A 15735-nucleotide genomic window follows, 5' to 3' on the forward strand; every position below is an offset into this window, starting at 1 on the left:
CCTCCCTCAGCCCCTGGCCCCCACGCACACTCAATGCAGCGACAGCCCATTCGCAGGCAACGAGCATAGGCTTCCAGGGAAGACTCGCTGGAGAACTGGTCCCCAGTCAGGTACCTAGAAAAGGAAGGAGAGGCAGGTGGGTCCCTCCCTTTCAGGCACAGGCTGAGTGGGCTGAGGGAGCACACTCACGTATTGTGTGAGGAGGAGATCCAGTAGTGGGACAGGGGGTTGTTCATGGTGTCTGGGCACACGGCATCCAGCTGGGAGTTCCACACGCTGTTCTCTTTGGAGAATAGGAAGGTGACGAACTGTCCAGGAACAAACGTAGAAAAGAAGGGAAACTGAGTCCTGCCCTGCCCACCTGGACAGGGGGTGGGTGGGAAGGGGAGAGGTGCTCAGTCTCAGCTGGGCGCGCAAGATGAACTGTGGGTAGGAACAAGGCGGCATCCCTAAGAAAAATTTGGCTCCTGGGGCCTAGGTGGGTTCTGGTCATCCCACCCGTTTCCTCTGACAGAAGGGATGCAAGGTGGGCCTCACCTCATCCAGGAAGAAGTAAGGCTCCTCGATCTCTCGCAAGGGGTCTCGGAGGAAGCTGAGCATGAACTCCTGCACCTGGAGCTGGTCCACGGCCCACATCTCCTGACGGGGGGAGGGCAGGGACATGGTGAGAGCCTCCAGGCGGCGGTGAGCCCAGCAGCCACCACCCTTACCCCCCAGGTCCAGCCCAGCCCAGCCATACCCCCTGGTAGTCAATGAGGAACTGCTGGAACTCAGGAAGGGACACTCGGCAGAGCTCCGGCCGCTCCCCAGCCCTGCAGGGAAAGAAGCTAAGTGCCCTGGCAGCCAGCTGGCTAGCATGGCCTGACCGACAATGAGGTGAACTCTGGGAGGCAGAACCCAGCACCTGCCAGCACAACTGCCCAGAATGGTCCAGCTCAGCCATGGCTCACCCCCTCCCACTGCCTCCCACCTGGGTGAGCAATCACCCACCACCTCCCCTCTTCACACCAAACCTTAGGGCGCTGGCTTCCAAGAAGGGGAGGTCCATCTGCAGGAGACAGAATCTGGTCAGAGCGAGAGCCCTGGGAGGCCACATGGGAAATGGGCTCCCAGGAAGAAAGGCTGGGGCAGCAGATGGGGACAGGCCTCAGGAGAAGCGCTGGAGAGTCTGCACCCCAAAGCCCCCAAGCAGGGCAGCAGGGCTGAGGCAAGCAGGGCGGGGCGGGAGGGGCAGGGGTGGAAGAGGGCAGGTGGCTCATGCACCGTCTTCTGGGCGCTGTACATGAGGCTGCGGTACAGCTGCGCAAACTGCCCGTAGGTGATGTCCCCGCTGCGCTGTTCCAGGTCCTGGTGGGGTACAGAGCAGGACTGCCAGTCAGTCCCACCAGCCTAGGGGGCCTGGCCTCTCCTTGCTCCACCGACACGGTACTCCCAGCGGACCTTACCGTCAGCCGCTCCCGGAGGAAGCGCATGTTCGGGACCCGGTAGTTGACCTGGGACAGCATGTTTTTCAGGTCCTTGGCTGATATGCTGAGAAAACAGGGACATCTGGTGGCCTTACCCAGCCACTAACCACCTGGGGCTGGAGAAGCACACAACACTACTGGGTGCCTGGAATCCTGAAGGGAGACTGGATCAGAACCATGGGGCGACCAAGGGAAATCCCTTTCTTTCTCTGGCCCCTCAGCTCTCTGGCGTGGCCACATCCAGGACACAGGGAGGCAGGTTCCTGGCAGGGATCACTTGCAAATTCCGCATAAGGGGAAACTGAGCAGGGGATTCCCCACTGGCTCCCCACTGGGATGCTGGGAGTTGGATTCTCGGAACCTGCTGTTCCCAGGCCCTGGCAGCACCCAGCACCACAGAGCAGTGGTGGGAGGTGGGGGGAGGAGGTGGGCCTCCTCAGGCAAATACAACTGCTGGGCACTGGGCACTCACTGTGGGCCTGACAGGCTGTAGCCTCCAGGGAAGGTGCTCAGACAGACAGAACACACATCCCTGCCCTCCAGGGGTACCCTGCCTGGGATCTGGGGCTAGGGGACACTGCTGGCCCTGGCAACAGGATGGGAAAGAGGGGGAAAACGGAAGGCTTTCTCTTCTGGATGGTGTCAGAAGGGGAGGGTGGGCACCCCTCCTCCTCCTCCTCCTCTTCCTCCTCCTCCTCGTCTTCCTCTTCCTGCCCCAGAAGCCTGGCTGGCTGCACCAAAATGTCAGCCCTCTGAACTGAGTGGTCACGGCTACAAACCACTGCTCCACGAACCCCGTCCCTGTCCAGGCGGTATGCCAGCTGTCTGTGGCACTGTCTCAGCTATCCTCACAAGCACCCAAGAGCAAGCGACTGTTAGGCCCCTCATTCCACAGGTATGGAGACAGAGGCCTTTGTTTCCTGACATCACCAACCTTTCCTTCTACCGCATCTTTGCCATCGGTACGCAAACATGCTGGCATCTCTCCCAGTCTTGCCCCCACTTACCTCTCCAGCAACTACCCCATTTCTCTGCTCCCCTTCACAGCAAGACTCCTGGGAAGAGGCCTCTATGTACTCCATTCACTGCCTGGGGTGAGCCAGGGCCTCAAACTCACTACCCCAACATTGCTCTTCTCAAGCACCAACAACCTCCACACTGTCAAACCCGAGGGTCAACTCTCAGTCTTCATCACAACATCTGGCACGGGTGGTCACTCCCTCTCCCGGAAACATGTTTTTCCCTGGGCTTCCAGAACTCTGCTCACTCCATGTCTCCTCTTCCCTCAGGAGCTGCTACTTCCAGTCTCCTTCTCCTCATCTCCCCAGCCCCTCACATCAGAGCAGCCTGGGACCAGCCACTGGACCACTTCCCTTTCCTTGCTACATTCCCCTAGGTTGTCCCATCCAGCCCCATGGCTTTAAATACTATCTACATGCTCCCAACTCACAGCTCCAACTCCAACTTCTCCCCCTAACTCATTTCACCCAACTACCTACTCAACACCTCTACTTTGACACCTGATGGGCATCTTAAAACTCAACATGCCCATAACTGAACTCCTGATCTTCCCCCGTGTGCCCCGCCCGCCCCCCCCCCTCCCCCGCACAGGCTTCCTATCTTCCCCGTTGCTCAGGCCAAAGAGCTTACTATCATCCTCAACGTCTCTCTCACACCCCAAAATCAATCTCTTAGTAAATTCCATTTGGCTCTGCCTTTGAAATACAGAACACCCCAAATCTAACAACTTCCTACCACCTCTGCCATTACCACCCTGATCCAGGTCACTTCCGTCTCTCATCTGGAACACTGAGACAAGCCTCCTAACGGACCTGACCGTGCCCTTGCCCTCGTTCTCCACACAGCAGCCAGAGTGAGCCCGCAGAACTCTAAGTCAGATCATGTTGCTTCTCTGTTCAAACCCTCCATGGTTTTCCATCTCTTCCAGAGCAACAGTCAGAGGCCCTTACTACGATCTACAGTCCACAGCGCCCACATGCTCTGGGCCCCAGTGCCTCCAGGCCTCATACCGTCTCTTCTTCTTCCCCTGCACATGTGGCTCCCTGAACAAACCAGGCCTGCTTCCATCCGCGGAGGTTCCCTCTGCCTTGGAAAGCTCTTCCTCCTGCTATTGCCATAACTTCATCTCACAGCTCCTTCAGGTCTTTACACAATGCTACCTTGCCAGCGAGGCCTTCCCTTGACCGCCCACTTAAAACTGCAGGCCCTGACCCTGTAACTCTCTATCCCTGTCCTTGCTTTCTTCTTCTCCATGGCTTTTACCATCATAGCAGTTTTACTCGTTTATTTTATTTATCGTCTAACTCCTCCCACTAGATGTAAGCTCCATGTGGCAGGACTTTCTATTTTGTTAACTAATACCAGATGCCTGAGGAGAATTTGCTAAGTGAATAGATTAAACACAGAAAGGTGAAGTCTCAGGCCTAAGGACACCACAAGAGGTGAAGCCAGGGTCTAAACTGCGGGTCTCTAGCAACTGGCCGCTGCTTCCCCATCTCCCCTCAGCCCCTCTGGCTACCACATCACAGCCTCAAAGCCCTGAGCTGAAGGAATCCCCTGGTACACCACAGCCCCTCCCCCCATCCTGGCCCTCATATGTAGGATCCCCTGAGTCAGCGTACTCCAGCCTCATAGCCTGTCCCACCAGCTGTGCACTTCCTGCTTCTGCCCACAGTGGCAGGGACACAGCACATGGTTGCTGGGCCTCTCTTACCAGCTCACCCATCTTACAGCCATGAGGACCATTTCCTGACACACACAACAAACCTCCTGCCCTAGCTTTCTTGTGGTACCAGGGCCACCAGAGGGCTTTCTGCAGAAAGCTACCTGTGCCAAAACCACCTGTCCCTCTCCATCCCCATTTGGAGCGAGTCCCCTGGGCTGCCCAGAATCAGGTCAAGAGACAGAGTAGAGACCTTGGGTCCCCTGGGTCCTCTGGCTCCCAGACGGCTGCTCAGAGGACTGGTTCCTGTTCTGGCTGCCCCTACCCACCCTGCTGGGCTAGAGCTGGGCCTTGGGACCTACCGATCCTCACGATTCCGATCCACTGAATAGAACTGCTTCCGAAGCCACCTGGATAGAGAGAAGCCTGAAGTGAAGGTCACTTCTTCAGCTAAGGCGCCAGGGTCACAGGTCAGGCCTGGGGAGATCAGCAGGCAGGGCCAGGGCACACAGAGGCCTGCAGTCCCTGCATGCTCCCTGATATCCCCAACCCTAAGCACGACGGGTGGTCCTTACCTCTCAATCTGCAGGGGTGTGGCCGCCTGCAATGTATCCTCCATCAGCCAAGTTAAGCCCTTGATCCACATGTTCACTTCATCCTCAGATGTAGCTGTAAGCAAGTGGCAGCCAGCTGAGCCGAGGTCCACGCCTCCTACTGCACCAGCAGCCAGCAGGCATTCCCCTCAAACCCCCCACCTCCTCTAGCCCTCAGACTCCCACCTTGCAGGCTCAGAGTCTTCAGGCGGAATTCCATGCCATATAGGATGACAAAGCAGTGTGACTGGTCTGGCCGGAAAGCAGGGTCCTCTTGATAGCGGTCAAAGTCCCGGGAGGTCTTCCCTGGGCGGATCTCCTTGATCTCGCGGATATCAACTAGGAAGGTAGTGAAGATGCCAAGATTGGGCTGAAGGGTTTCAGAGAGATCAGGACCAGATGGGGAGTGGCCTGGCTTCCTCACTCACTTCCCCTCTCCCCCTCAGTGAAGGACCACAAAGAAAACCCCCATCCCAGGGCAGAGCCAGGATCGCTTGCAGTCACTAAAGTACTGGGCTGAGTCTCAGGACAGACCATTGCTAAGGGCTCAGAGGTCTGAGAGAGCTGTCTGGGGGAACGGGGAGCTCTATCCTGTGACCACCCCTCCCCATCCCTGTTCCATCTTGGAGGATATAGGTTGATCACTTTGATCTGGAGAAAAGCTAGACCCCAGAAGGAGAAAGTCTCCAGGCCGTTGTGTGAGGACCATTTCCTGACACAAAGTACATGCCACCCAAATCATAAAGTCCCAGGGGCAGGGCTGGGACAGGGCCAGCCCCAATGGGTCTCAAGATCCATGAGAGGAAACAGGGCTCAGGCTCAGAAAGCTGTACATCCCTGAAATGGCCATTCCTTGGAGACAGCCCCCACACGTCTCAGGCAAGAGACCTGGTTCCTCCTGCGGCAGAGGCTGCCCAAATGCTGCAGCCTCACTGGGCCAGCCCACCCTTCTGCCTGGGACAGTTTCCCTATCCCAGCCACCAAAGGGTGTGCTCCCCCTGCTCTCACAGGCCTGAGCGGCAGACAACCTGCCTCAGCCACTAACTTGAGGGATGATGCTAAGTGACTCATCTGACTTCTCACAGTCTCAGTCCCACCATCTGTAAAGCACAGGGCCTGACTGATCTCTCTAGAAGGCAGGGTGGCACAGGTAGACATCACATGCATGGGCTCTGGGAGCAGACTGCCTGGGTTAGCATTGCAGCTCCAGCTCGCATTAGCTGTGTACCCTCAGGGGAGTCACAGCCACACTGACCACATTTTGTCATCTGTGAAAAGAGGTAACAAACAATAGCACCGTGAGGTTGTTGGGAAGACCAAAAGTTATAATAACAGCTAAAAGCACCCAGCTTTCTATGTGGCACATGACAGGAGCTTGTTAAACCTGATTCCCTTCCTCTGCCCTCTTGGCAAAGTTTGCTCAGGCACAGAGGTTCTGAGTCCTGGCCTGGAGAGGGACCCTGGGCAGAGGGTAGACTTTACAGCCCAGATAAAGAGATGGCAGATTTAGGGAGGATCAGGCCAAATGGAAGAAGCCTGGCTTAGCCCACAGATGCTCTTTAAGCACCCTCTCAGCTACGGAGCCTCTTCAAATGCTCTAACCCACCCTGGCCTGGGAAGATTTGGAGCACCCTAACTGGCTAACCCCCACCCAGTAGCCCTCCTACCCCTACATGCACTCCAACTTGTGGGAGGGGTCCGATCCCCCAGGCTCTATACCTATTCTGTCCTTTGAGTCAAGCCACAGCCTATCTCTCCCGCCTGAACACTGGCTATCACCTCCGGCCCCAGCCCGAGCCCCCTTGCCACAATATTACCCGAGCTTCTCTCCTGTGCCTCAGCCAACCCTCAGGCATGGTTCTCCACCTGACAGCCCAACTTTCCTGCCCCTTAGTTCTCTTCACCAATCACCCATCCTTCCTCACCCTTCTGAAGTTTTACAAAGCAGTTCTGACCCCACCCCACCCCATACAGTCCCCTTCAGAGGTTGCCCACTCCCAGCCTATGTGAATAAAACCAAAAAACCAAACCCGTTGCAGTCGAGTTGATTCTAACTCATAGCGACCCTAGAGGACACAGTAGAACTGGGTTTCTAAGGAGCAGCTGGTAGATCTGAACTGCTAACCTTTTGATTAGCAGCTGAGCTCTTAACCACTGTGCCACCAGGGCTCCAAATATATTCCTTATATGGTCCTTCAAGGCCCTTCATGATGGGGGCTCAATGACTTCTCCCCAGCTTTTGCTCTCCCATCTTCTCTGCTCCATCCAAACTAAGCTGGACCTAAGCCAAAGCAGCCTGTGCTTTTCTGTCTCCCACATTTCATGCTGGTCCCTAGCCTGGGAAAGTCTGCCTCCATTTTCTCCCACCAAAAGACCCAACTCAGAAGTGCCCTCCTGCAATAATCATACACTGGGCACCTCATGGTACGCAGGTACATTCCCCTCGGCCAGAAGGGCCTCACCTGGTGCTTACCTGAGGACTGAATGAACAAATGAAAAGAGAAGGCACACAGGTAGGAAAGGGGCAGCAGAGTGGATATGGAATAAAAACAAGGAGCTATACTCAGGCAGAAACGGGGAGAAGGGGGAACTGGATCACAAAGACCAAACCTGAGACAATAAGCGTTTCTACGATGGAAAAATTAACTTGGAGAAGTTTCCTCCAAGGAGGAGGAAATGCTCCTATCAGTAACCACAGAACCACCACGCACACTGCCCTTTGAAACAGAAGCCAGCATGCTTTTCCGGGTGCAGGGCTACTGCCACCCCTTTCCACGCCTCCCCCACCCCAACAGGCAGACACACATGCATTGCACACACACAAATGTACACAGGCCAGGGCCAGCGTCCATGGCCTGGGCCCTCACTCTCAGCTGCCCATTAGCCATTAGAGGGAGTCCAGGATGCGGCTCCACTTGGCAGGCAGCTGCAGGTCAGTCAAAGGCTGCTGCCAGGCCCTATGGCACCTCACCACCCTCCAGTACATACGTGCAAGTAAATGTGTATGTGTGTATATACATACACACACACTCTGCTGGCAGGCCTAAGCTGAATTTCCATCCAGCCTGCGCTATATTCTTGGGCACATTTCCACTGAGACGAGTCTGGGGGTAGAATAGGCCCAAGACAGGGACCAGGTAGACAAACAAGCAGCTCAAGGCCAGGTGCCCAACTCTCCCCAAGCTCCCAGCTGGCCGTATTTGGTCCCTAGTACTTCCTCCCATAAGGTGAGACATGCCTGGCCCCAATACCCTCAAAGTTCATCAAGCCAAGAGGAGACCAAAAGGACCTGACAACCAGGATGTGACACTCTACGAGGTTCTTGAAAGCCACATCCTGTGCTACCTCCCAACCCCACCCCCACCCTCCTGCCTCCAGAACCAATACAACAGTCCTCTTTCCTGAGAGAAGCCAGTCCCCAGGGACTGCCATCAGAGGAAGGGTGCTGGAATCTTCATGGTTCTGTGGCAAAGCTCTGCCCTGGTTGGGGAGGAGACCCGTTGAGCCACCCCAGTATGGTCTGCGTCAGACCAGCTGTGGGTCAGGGAGGGCAGGCAGGGAGACCTTTCTAGGACCCGGGAGCTTGAGGAGGGGAGAACTACTTGAAGGCATAGAACAGAACCCTATACCGATCCCCAGAGCCCAGCAGCACCCCCCCCCCCACCACTCAGAACCACTGAGAACAATGTTTGGGGGAAGGGTAGAGAAAAACCAAGGGTGCTAAACATTCCAAGCATGGCTGAGAGCAACAATAACAGGATAAGCTACTTGGGGTACTGAAGGGGACCTGGTCTCTGGCATTTAATCACCCACAAATTCTCAAGGAGAAACAGACTTGAGGGATTTGGGGGTAATGAGGACCCCCTCCGTGCCTGTGCCAGCAGGGACTTGCATCACATGCCAGCTCTGAGGGCTGAGGGCCTTCTCATGCCTGGTGCTCTAGGCAGAATCCTGGGGCCCTGCTCTGCTCCCCACCCCGGGTGGAACTCTGCTCTTCCCGGAAGCCGGCCCTCACCATGCCTTCAGGAAGGCTGCCCAGGCCCAGTAAAGGAGAACCACATGGGCCTTAAATTCAAGCCGTGAGGCTGGGCAGTCCCTCACTCCTTCAGCCTGTTTCCCCATCGGTGAAACAGGAATTCCTCCTCTCACAGGGCTGTGAGGGTACTGCTGAGAATCGCTGGTCCCAGAGAGGTCTGGACAGAACCCAAAGCCCAAGACAGACTCTCCCATCTGCTATCTGTGGGGTAATTCCGTCTGCACGTCAAAGGCTTACATATCTTTGTGTAGTAGTCCATCTACATGTGAAAGGTTTATGGAGTTACCCCTGCTAGGGCCTTCATTTTACCCAGGATGAACGAGAGAGGATAACAGACTTGTCCAAGGCCTTAACTGTAAGTTTGGGGCCAGGACGTGAAACCTCCTCTCTGTGATTTCAGATCTGCTAGTCTCCCATTTCCGTATCCCATCATGTAAGAGGTGGTGGTGGGGAGCACGTGCCTCAGACTGTCGGCCTCTGGGGTGCTGTGACTGGAAGAGGCTGGATGCTGCCGGCTCCGGAAGCAGTCCCTGACTTACAGTATGTCTGCATGCTCTCCTGTCAGCATGAAGGAACTCAGGGGCCCCAAGAGTCCCACTCTTCCCACCTAGAGCCCCATCCCTGAGTGACACCTTTATGAGCTGGACAAACAGCTGCTGGGATTCTTTTCCTTGGCCTGAGGCAGCTGTTGCCGAGCTTTACCTCTCCTAGGTCTCAGTTTGCCCCAACAGAGCCCTGGCATCTCTTTTCTCCCCTTCCTTCTCTTTTTTCTTAACCCAGGGTTAGAGTCCTTGCCTGAGGCAACAGAAACTAGATACAACTCAAAAGAGGAGTGTCTTGGTCAGGAGAGCAATTGCCTTTTGGACATATCAGCAATGTGACCTCAGGCAGTCACTTTCCCTTTAAGAGCTTCAGTTTCCTCATCTGTGGCAAGCTAGATACCAACAATGGATATTGTTGCCGCTCTTAGAGCCAGCTTAGAATGTGACTTTGAGGGAGAGCATGCCCCCACCCCTAGGACAACACCCAATCTCTTGGGTGGGGAGAGGAGGGGGTGCTGACAAGGGGACAAGCTAAGTGGCGGGCAGCCAGTCTGGAGCCTGGGAAAGAGGGAGAGGACAAAGACCAAAGAGGACCCATCTGTATGCTTGGCTCCTCTGAAGGTAGGGCTGCTTCCTGTCTCAGAATCCTACTCCCCACCCTCTCCCAGAGATCAGGCCAAGCCCCAGGCCTGCCACCAGCTCTCTTCCTCCTGGTGCACAGGGACTACCAGCCTGCAGGGCCATGCAGCGGTGTGCACAAGGTCGCGTTCCTGTTGACCAAGCAGAGTCCTAGGACAGCAGGAATCCGAGGGAACAGAAAGGGGGTGGCAAGGGTGAGGCACTAAGCCTCTTCCAGGGTTCCTCAACAAGCATGGCCCAAGAGAGTCAGCAAATTCTACCCTAGAAGGCAGAAACGTGGTAGAAACTCGGCTTTAAACGTGGCCCTGGAAGGACGGAGGGCGCCCAACCACCAAATCCAAGCTTCTAAATTAGACCCAAGCTCACTGACCAGGAACCCAAGTTGTAGTGTCCCCTGTCCTCAACAAAGCCACTTTTCCAATAGGCCTACAGACAGAGGTTCCCCAAATCTACAGGGCCATTAACCACCCATCAGGCAGGGAGGTCTGGCGAGGTATCATGAGCAAGAGTGTTCACAAGGTGGTCAGGAGGCATGGGCCCATCTCCCTGCCCCATTTCCCTCATTTGCAAAGTGGGGCTCACCACCCTGGCATCTCCTACATAGGACTATGGTGGAGATGCCTAAAAACGATGAAGATGTGGCTGCAAACTGCCAAGAAAACCAGAACAACAACAAAATAGAAGGAAATGGCACAAACCACAAATTCTGGATGTGAAACGTGCTTTCACTGAAATACTTCCCTTAAGAGAGAATCTTCCCTTTACAGAGTGCTTAAGTTAATTGATCTAAGTGTAGCAGAAACCATCCATTTAAACATGCATGTAAATAAAATTTCCAACTTAAAGAAATTACAACTTATGATAAATATGAAAGCTCTTTAGTGATTATTACCTGGGCAGGACCCTTCCCCTCTCTGGGTGTTCACTCTTCCCGCCTGTGGGTGTGGATCCCCAGGTCCCCTCAAGGCCTGTGCGCCCAGCCCTGGGGAGGAACTGGAGGAAGGTGGGGAGGCCCATCCCTCCTCAGGAGGCTCCAAGTCAAGGCAACAAGAGACAGCCCCCAGGCTCCCAATGTCTCACAGCGCTCCTTCCTACCTCTGAGCCTTTGCACATGCTAGTCCCACCTCCTCAGGTAAGCCTCCTTCACAGCCTGCTCTTATCACCTCCTAGTCCCTCCTGGTGTCTAGGCCACAGGCCTGTGAGCTCCCCCAAGGAAAAGGCCACTCTTGTGCCTTCTCTTCATTCCCCACCAGACCACACAAACCCAGGCCCTGGGAAGGCCTCAGTATGTTCACGCAGTGCTTAAGAGCAGGAAGGAACACGTGAAAGTTAGACTCCAGAGCTGATTATCTAACAGATGCAGCAAGGGCCCCCCATGGCTTCCTGGAAGAGGTGGTATGGTGGGCAACAAAGGCCAAGGAGCTACAACAAACATGCAATGCAGTGTGTCAGTGAAGTGACTGTGGGGACAACGAGGGACCAGGCACAGCCGAGGGGTGTGGCTCCTGGGGGCTAGTGCAGTCTGGAAACACTGAGAGGGACCCTGCAGCCAGTGAGAACCATGGGGCGCTAATGGAGCTTTGGGAAAAGCAGAACAGTAAGAGACAGTGTTGCTGAGGGTTCCCTGAGCCAAAGCCACCAAGAGATTCAAGAGAGGGAGTCCCAGGGGTCAGAAGAGGGGTATGGATTGTCCCAGAAAGCTCTCATCAATCACTCTCCCCATATACAGCCTGGGCAAACAGATGGGCCACTCCCAGTTCCCTCGCCCCTCAAGTCAGCCAATGCCTCATCACCCTCCAAAGACACAGCACACTCAGGGCCTGGGGGAGTGTAAACTGAGCTAAGGCTTCTCACCAAAGGATGCTGACAAATCGACAAAGGGAGCTGCACAAGGGGAAGCCACTGCCATTTGGCCAATTCCCAGCTGGTACCTCTGCTGCCCTGACCCACGTTCCTGCCCAGCTGTGGGGTGCAGCAGGCACTGCACTGCAGATCCCCTTCATGGCGAGCCAGAGGCCACAGGCACCGGCACCTGGGAGGGGCCTCTGCACCTGTAACTCCCGCGCCTGTGAGGCACACAACAGCTGTGACAGGACTTTCACAGCTCTGAAGGGAAGGACGGAGGTGGCCTGAAGGTCAAGGAAGGAACCTGGGCACAGTTGGGAAGGGAATCTAAGGCAGCAGCAGCCAGGGGCATCAGACGGCCCACCAGCTCTCAAGCTGGCTACCTAATGCCTGCAGCCTCTGGAAGGGACGTGAGTTTCCCTCAGCCTCCCATTCCCACTCCTACCTCCCAACAGAAACAGTCCCAGATCTGATGGGGGGTGTTTTCCCTGAGTGCCTCCCAGCTCCCACCAAAAAAAAACCCCATAACCCGTTGCCTTCAAGTCAATTCCGACCCATAGCGACCCTACAGGACAGAGCAGAACTGCCCCATAGGATTTCCAAGGAGTGGCTGGTGGATTTGAACTGCTGATCTTTTGGTTAGCAGCTGAGCTCTTAACCACTGTACCACCAGGGCACCAGTTCCCACCAAAGGAAGGTAAATCTGAGGGGTGGGTAGCTAAGCAAATGCATTTTACAGATGAAGAACCAGGCTCAGAGATTTCCAGGGTCACAGAGCAAGGAAAAGGCTAGGCTGAGGCTTACTCACCTCCCCATTCCTGTGCAGCTGTCTTTAAACCAGAGCAGGAAGTGGGGAGAAAGGTCCAGTGCCCACTTCACAAAGCACAGAGAGGGAAACCCTAGAGTCCAAATTATACCCACATGGGCAGAGCCCAGGGCTCTGCTCCCAGCTGGGGCTTTGAAAGGTCACTGTTCCCCCAAAGACTTGACGGAGCAGAGCAGCCCAGGCCTGACTCAGCATCCGGCCCCTCTCCCACCTGGGTCAACAGGAAAAGGCCATTCAGACAGCTGGATGGAGGCCTGTGGGGTCTCCCTAATTGGAACCCTATACCCCTACACTACTAACTGCTTTGGGTCACAGCTACAACAAATTGTGGCCAGTACATGAATCATCTGGAGTCTAGATTCTAGATGAATCTCTTCTTTGGAGCAATCAAGAAATGGCGGTTCAAAGCCTTAAAGGGTCTTATCATGGTCACACGGTGATTTCAGGGCAGAAATGGGACTTTCTGTGGTATTCCCACAGCAACCACCACCCCCACGACACTGGATATACAGAGAAGCAGGGCAGCCCCAGGAAGCCTTCACACTGCCCAGGCAGGCCTCCTACCTGCGACACAAGTCTAATCCCACCCGTTCCAGAGGTGAGACTGCATGCCTGAGGCCCCAAAGGAAGGAGATGAAGAGAGGCCCCACCCAGAGAACTCACAGCCGGAAGAGAGCTCAGCAGTTATCTATTAGGTTTACTCATTCATTTCATCTTTTGATCAAACATTTATTAGGCATCTACTCCATGTCAGGCCCTGGGCGGGTCCTGGGTAAATAGAGATCAATAAGGCATTTGAGTTCCTGCCCCTGAGAAAACCCCTGTTTTTTTTTTGAGGGAGGAAACAGATGGGGAAGCAGATAACCATGAGGTCATGCAAAGAGTGGAACAACAGGGAGATGGCTGTGGTGCTGAGAGTGTGTAGTAGGGAAAGCGGCAGTTGCCTTTCAAAGTCTTAGATTGCTTCGTAGAAGCAGGTCTTGGGGACTGACCTGTGCATGCCGGGCAGAGGGGGTTAGAGAAGCTGAGGTTTTGACGCAGGAAAGTGTTGTGTTCAGGGGACAGGGAGTTCAGAGTTTCATGGAGGAGAGGGAAGGGAAGACGTCCCTACACCAGCCTTGATCACCAAGTAAGGAGTCCAAACTTTAACAAGAGAAAACAACAGCAGGAAGAGGTGGCTTTCCCCACTTATTTTTTGTCCAAGCCGAGATGACTCCCCAATCAGCCCATAGGTTGGCCTGGGTGGGGGGCCAGTGTGCTCTTTCCTCTGCAGGTGATGCTGCCCATGTTCTTTCTGGATGGCCTGTGTCTGCCCGGTCCTTGGCTACAGAAAAGAGGCTGTGGGCCCTCCAAAGCGAGGTGCCAGGGCTGCCCAGAGTCGCAAAAGGCCCCATAAAATGTCTGCCATAGCATATTCAGGCTACTTGGAAAACCAGAGTACTAAGCATGTCACTTTTCTATCCCCCCCTTTCCTGACTCCTCAGCAGGAATAAACACAGGGAACCACATTCTCCCTCCTGCTTGAATCTCTTTTTCCTTGACTTTCCCCTACAACCTCTCCTGGTTTCCCTTCTTCCTCTTTGGCTGTAGGCCTATTCCCATTAAATACTGGCCTTCGTCAGGGCTCAGGCCAAGGTCCTCTCCTCTCCTGATGCTCTACTTTCTCCCTCGTCAGTGTCACCCATGCCCACAGCTTTAACTGCCTCCCATGTACAGATAATTCAATGGCACATCTCCAGCCTAGACCACTCCCCTCCTCTATGCTTTAGACCCTTAAATCTAACCGCCTATGTGCCATCCCTACCTGTCCATCTCAGTAACACCTCCAGCTCGACCTCTCAAAACCAAACACATTATGTTTCCTCACCAAAACCCAGGCCGCCTGCCACACCCCTTCCATCAGCCAGTAGCATCACCATCCAAACAGGTGCAAAAACTACATACTTTGGGATCATTCTTAACACCCCTTTTTCTCTCATGCCCTCCCAATCTAATCCTTCAACAAGCCCTACTGGCTTTACTTATTATCACATTTAACCATATTTACTGAGCACCAGTATGTGGGACATTATGTGAAGCACCTGAAGTACATTAGGTTAGTTACTTGGAATACAAGCACCTCAAGGAGCCTGAATGTAGGATATGCACATCATGCTAGATAATGTTAAAATGGTCCTCAGACAAACACGGCAAGAAGCTGAGAAGCACAGACAACTAGGTCAAGTCACCTCTGCTGGACGGGGCATGAGGAACAGGAGCAGTGGCGCTGGGTGTCTCCACCTTTGCTTTCTTGCACATTTACTTTACCCAGACATTGTGTTAAGTTCTTGATAAGATTATCTCATTTCATTCTTACAAATAACAATATAAAGTGGAATTCCAAAAACCAAGCCCACTGCTGTCGAGTCCATTCCGCCTCATGGCGACCCTATAGGACAGGGTAAAACTGCCCCACAGTTGCCAAGGCTGTAATCTTTATGGGGAAACCCTGGTCACGTAGTGGTTAAGTGCTACGGCTGCTAGCCAAAGGGTCAGCAGTTTGAATCTGCCAGGCGCTCCTTGGAAACTCTATGGGGCAGTTCTACTCCATCCTATGGGGTCGCTATGAGTCGGAATCGACTCGACGGCACTGGGTTTTTTAATCTTTATGGAAGCACACTGCCACGTCTTTCTCCCAAGGGGCGGTTGGTGGGTGCAAACCACTGACCTTTTGGCTAGCAGCTGAGAGCTTAACCACTATGCCATCAGGGCTCCTGAGAACTCACTATACACTTACAAATCTACTCCCATAATGTACAGAAGGAATACACTAGAGGGTGTTTATCATGTTAAAAAATAATTCATCATAAGATTCCTTTGTGAACTTCTTTAGTGATCTGATTTATAAAAAATTAAATACTGTATTTTGGTAATAGATTAAATTGGTAAATATGTGCTTTATTTAATTAAAATAAATAAAATGTGAATTTTGATTCAGTATATCTGGGATGGAAACGCAAATTCTCAGCAGGGGTTAGGACTGGATCAAACTGGTTCGAAGCCCTGGCTGAGTGCTTAACCACTGCGCCACCAGGGCTCCTGAAGTAGGATAAGGATTCTCATTTC

At 54.0% G+C, this 15735-nt stretch overlaps 1 protein-coding gene across 3 annotated transcripts in view; it reads right to left on the reverse strand.

Annotated features, from left to right (window-relative positions):
- PLCG1 (phospholipase C gamma 1) overlaps positions 1 to 15735 on the reverse strand; it is a 38802-nt gene that overhangs the window by 11240 nt on the left and 11827 nt on the right. For 2 of the 3 annotated variants that reach the window (XM_049869976.1, XM_049869975.1), the window contains exons 3-12: positions 4929 to 5081; positions 4725 to 4818; positions 4512 to 4559; positions 1446 to 1530; positions 1264 to 1347; positions 1014 to 1048; positions 740 to 812; positions 538 to 639; positions 190 to 308; positions 29 to 114 (exon numbers count right to left, since the gene is read on the reverse strand). In XM_049869976.1, coding sequence (XP_049725933.1) covers positions 29 to 114; positions 190 to 308; positions 538 to 639; positions 740 to 812; positions 1014 to 1048; positions 1264 to 1347; positions 1446 to 1530; positions 4512 to 4559; positions 4725 to 4818; positions 4929 to 5081 — 879 coding nt within the window. Of the gene's footprint in view, positions 1 to 28; positions 115 to 189; positions 309 to 537; positions 640 to 739; positions 813 to 1013; positions 1049 to 1263; positions 1348 to 1445; positions 1531 to 4511; positions 4560 to 4724; positions 4819 to 4928; positions 5082 to 5787; positions 6372 to 15735 lie in introns of those variants that run through there. The other variant, XM_049869977.1, reaches the window with a different exon arrangement.

The sequence above is a fragment of the Elephas maximus genome, chromosome 25, assembly GCF_024166365.1.
Source record: "Elephas maximus indicus isolate mEleMax1 chromosome 25, mEleMax1 primary haplotype, whole genome shotgun sequence".
In the NCBI taxonomy this organism is placed as follows: Eukaryota; Metazoa; Chordata; class Mammalia; order Proboscidea; family Elephantidae; genus Elephas; species Elephas maximus.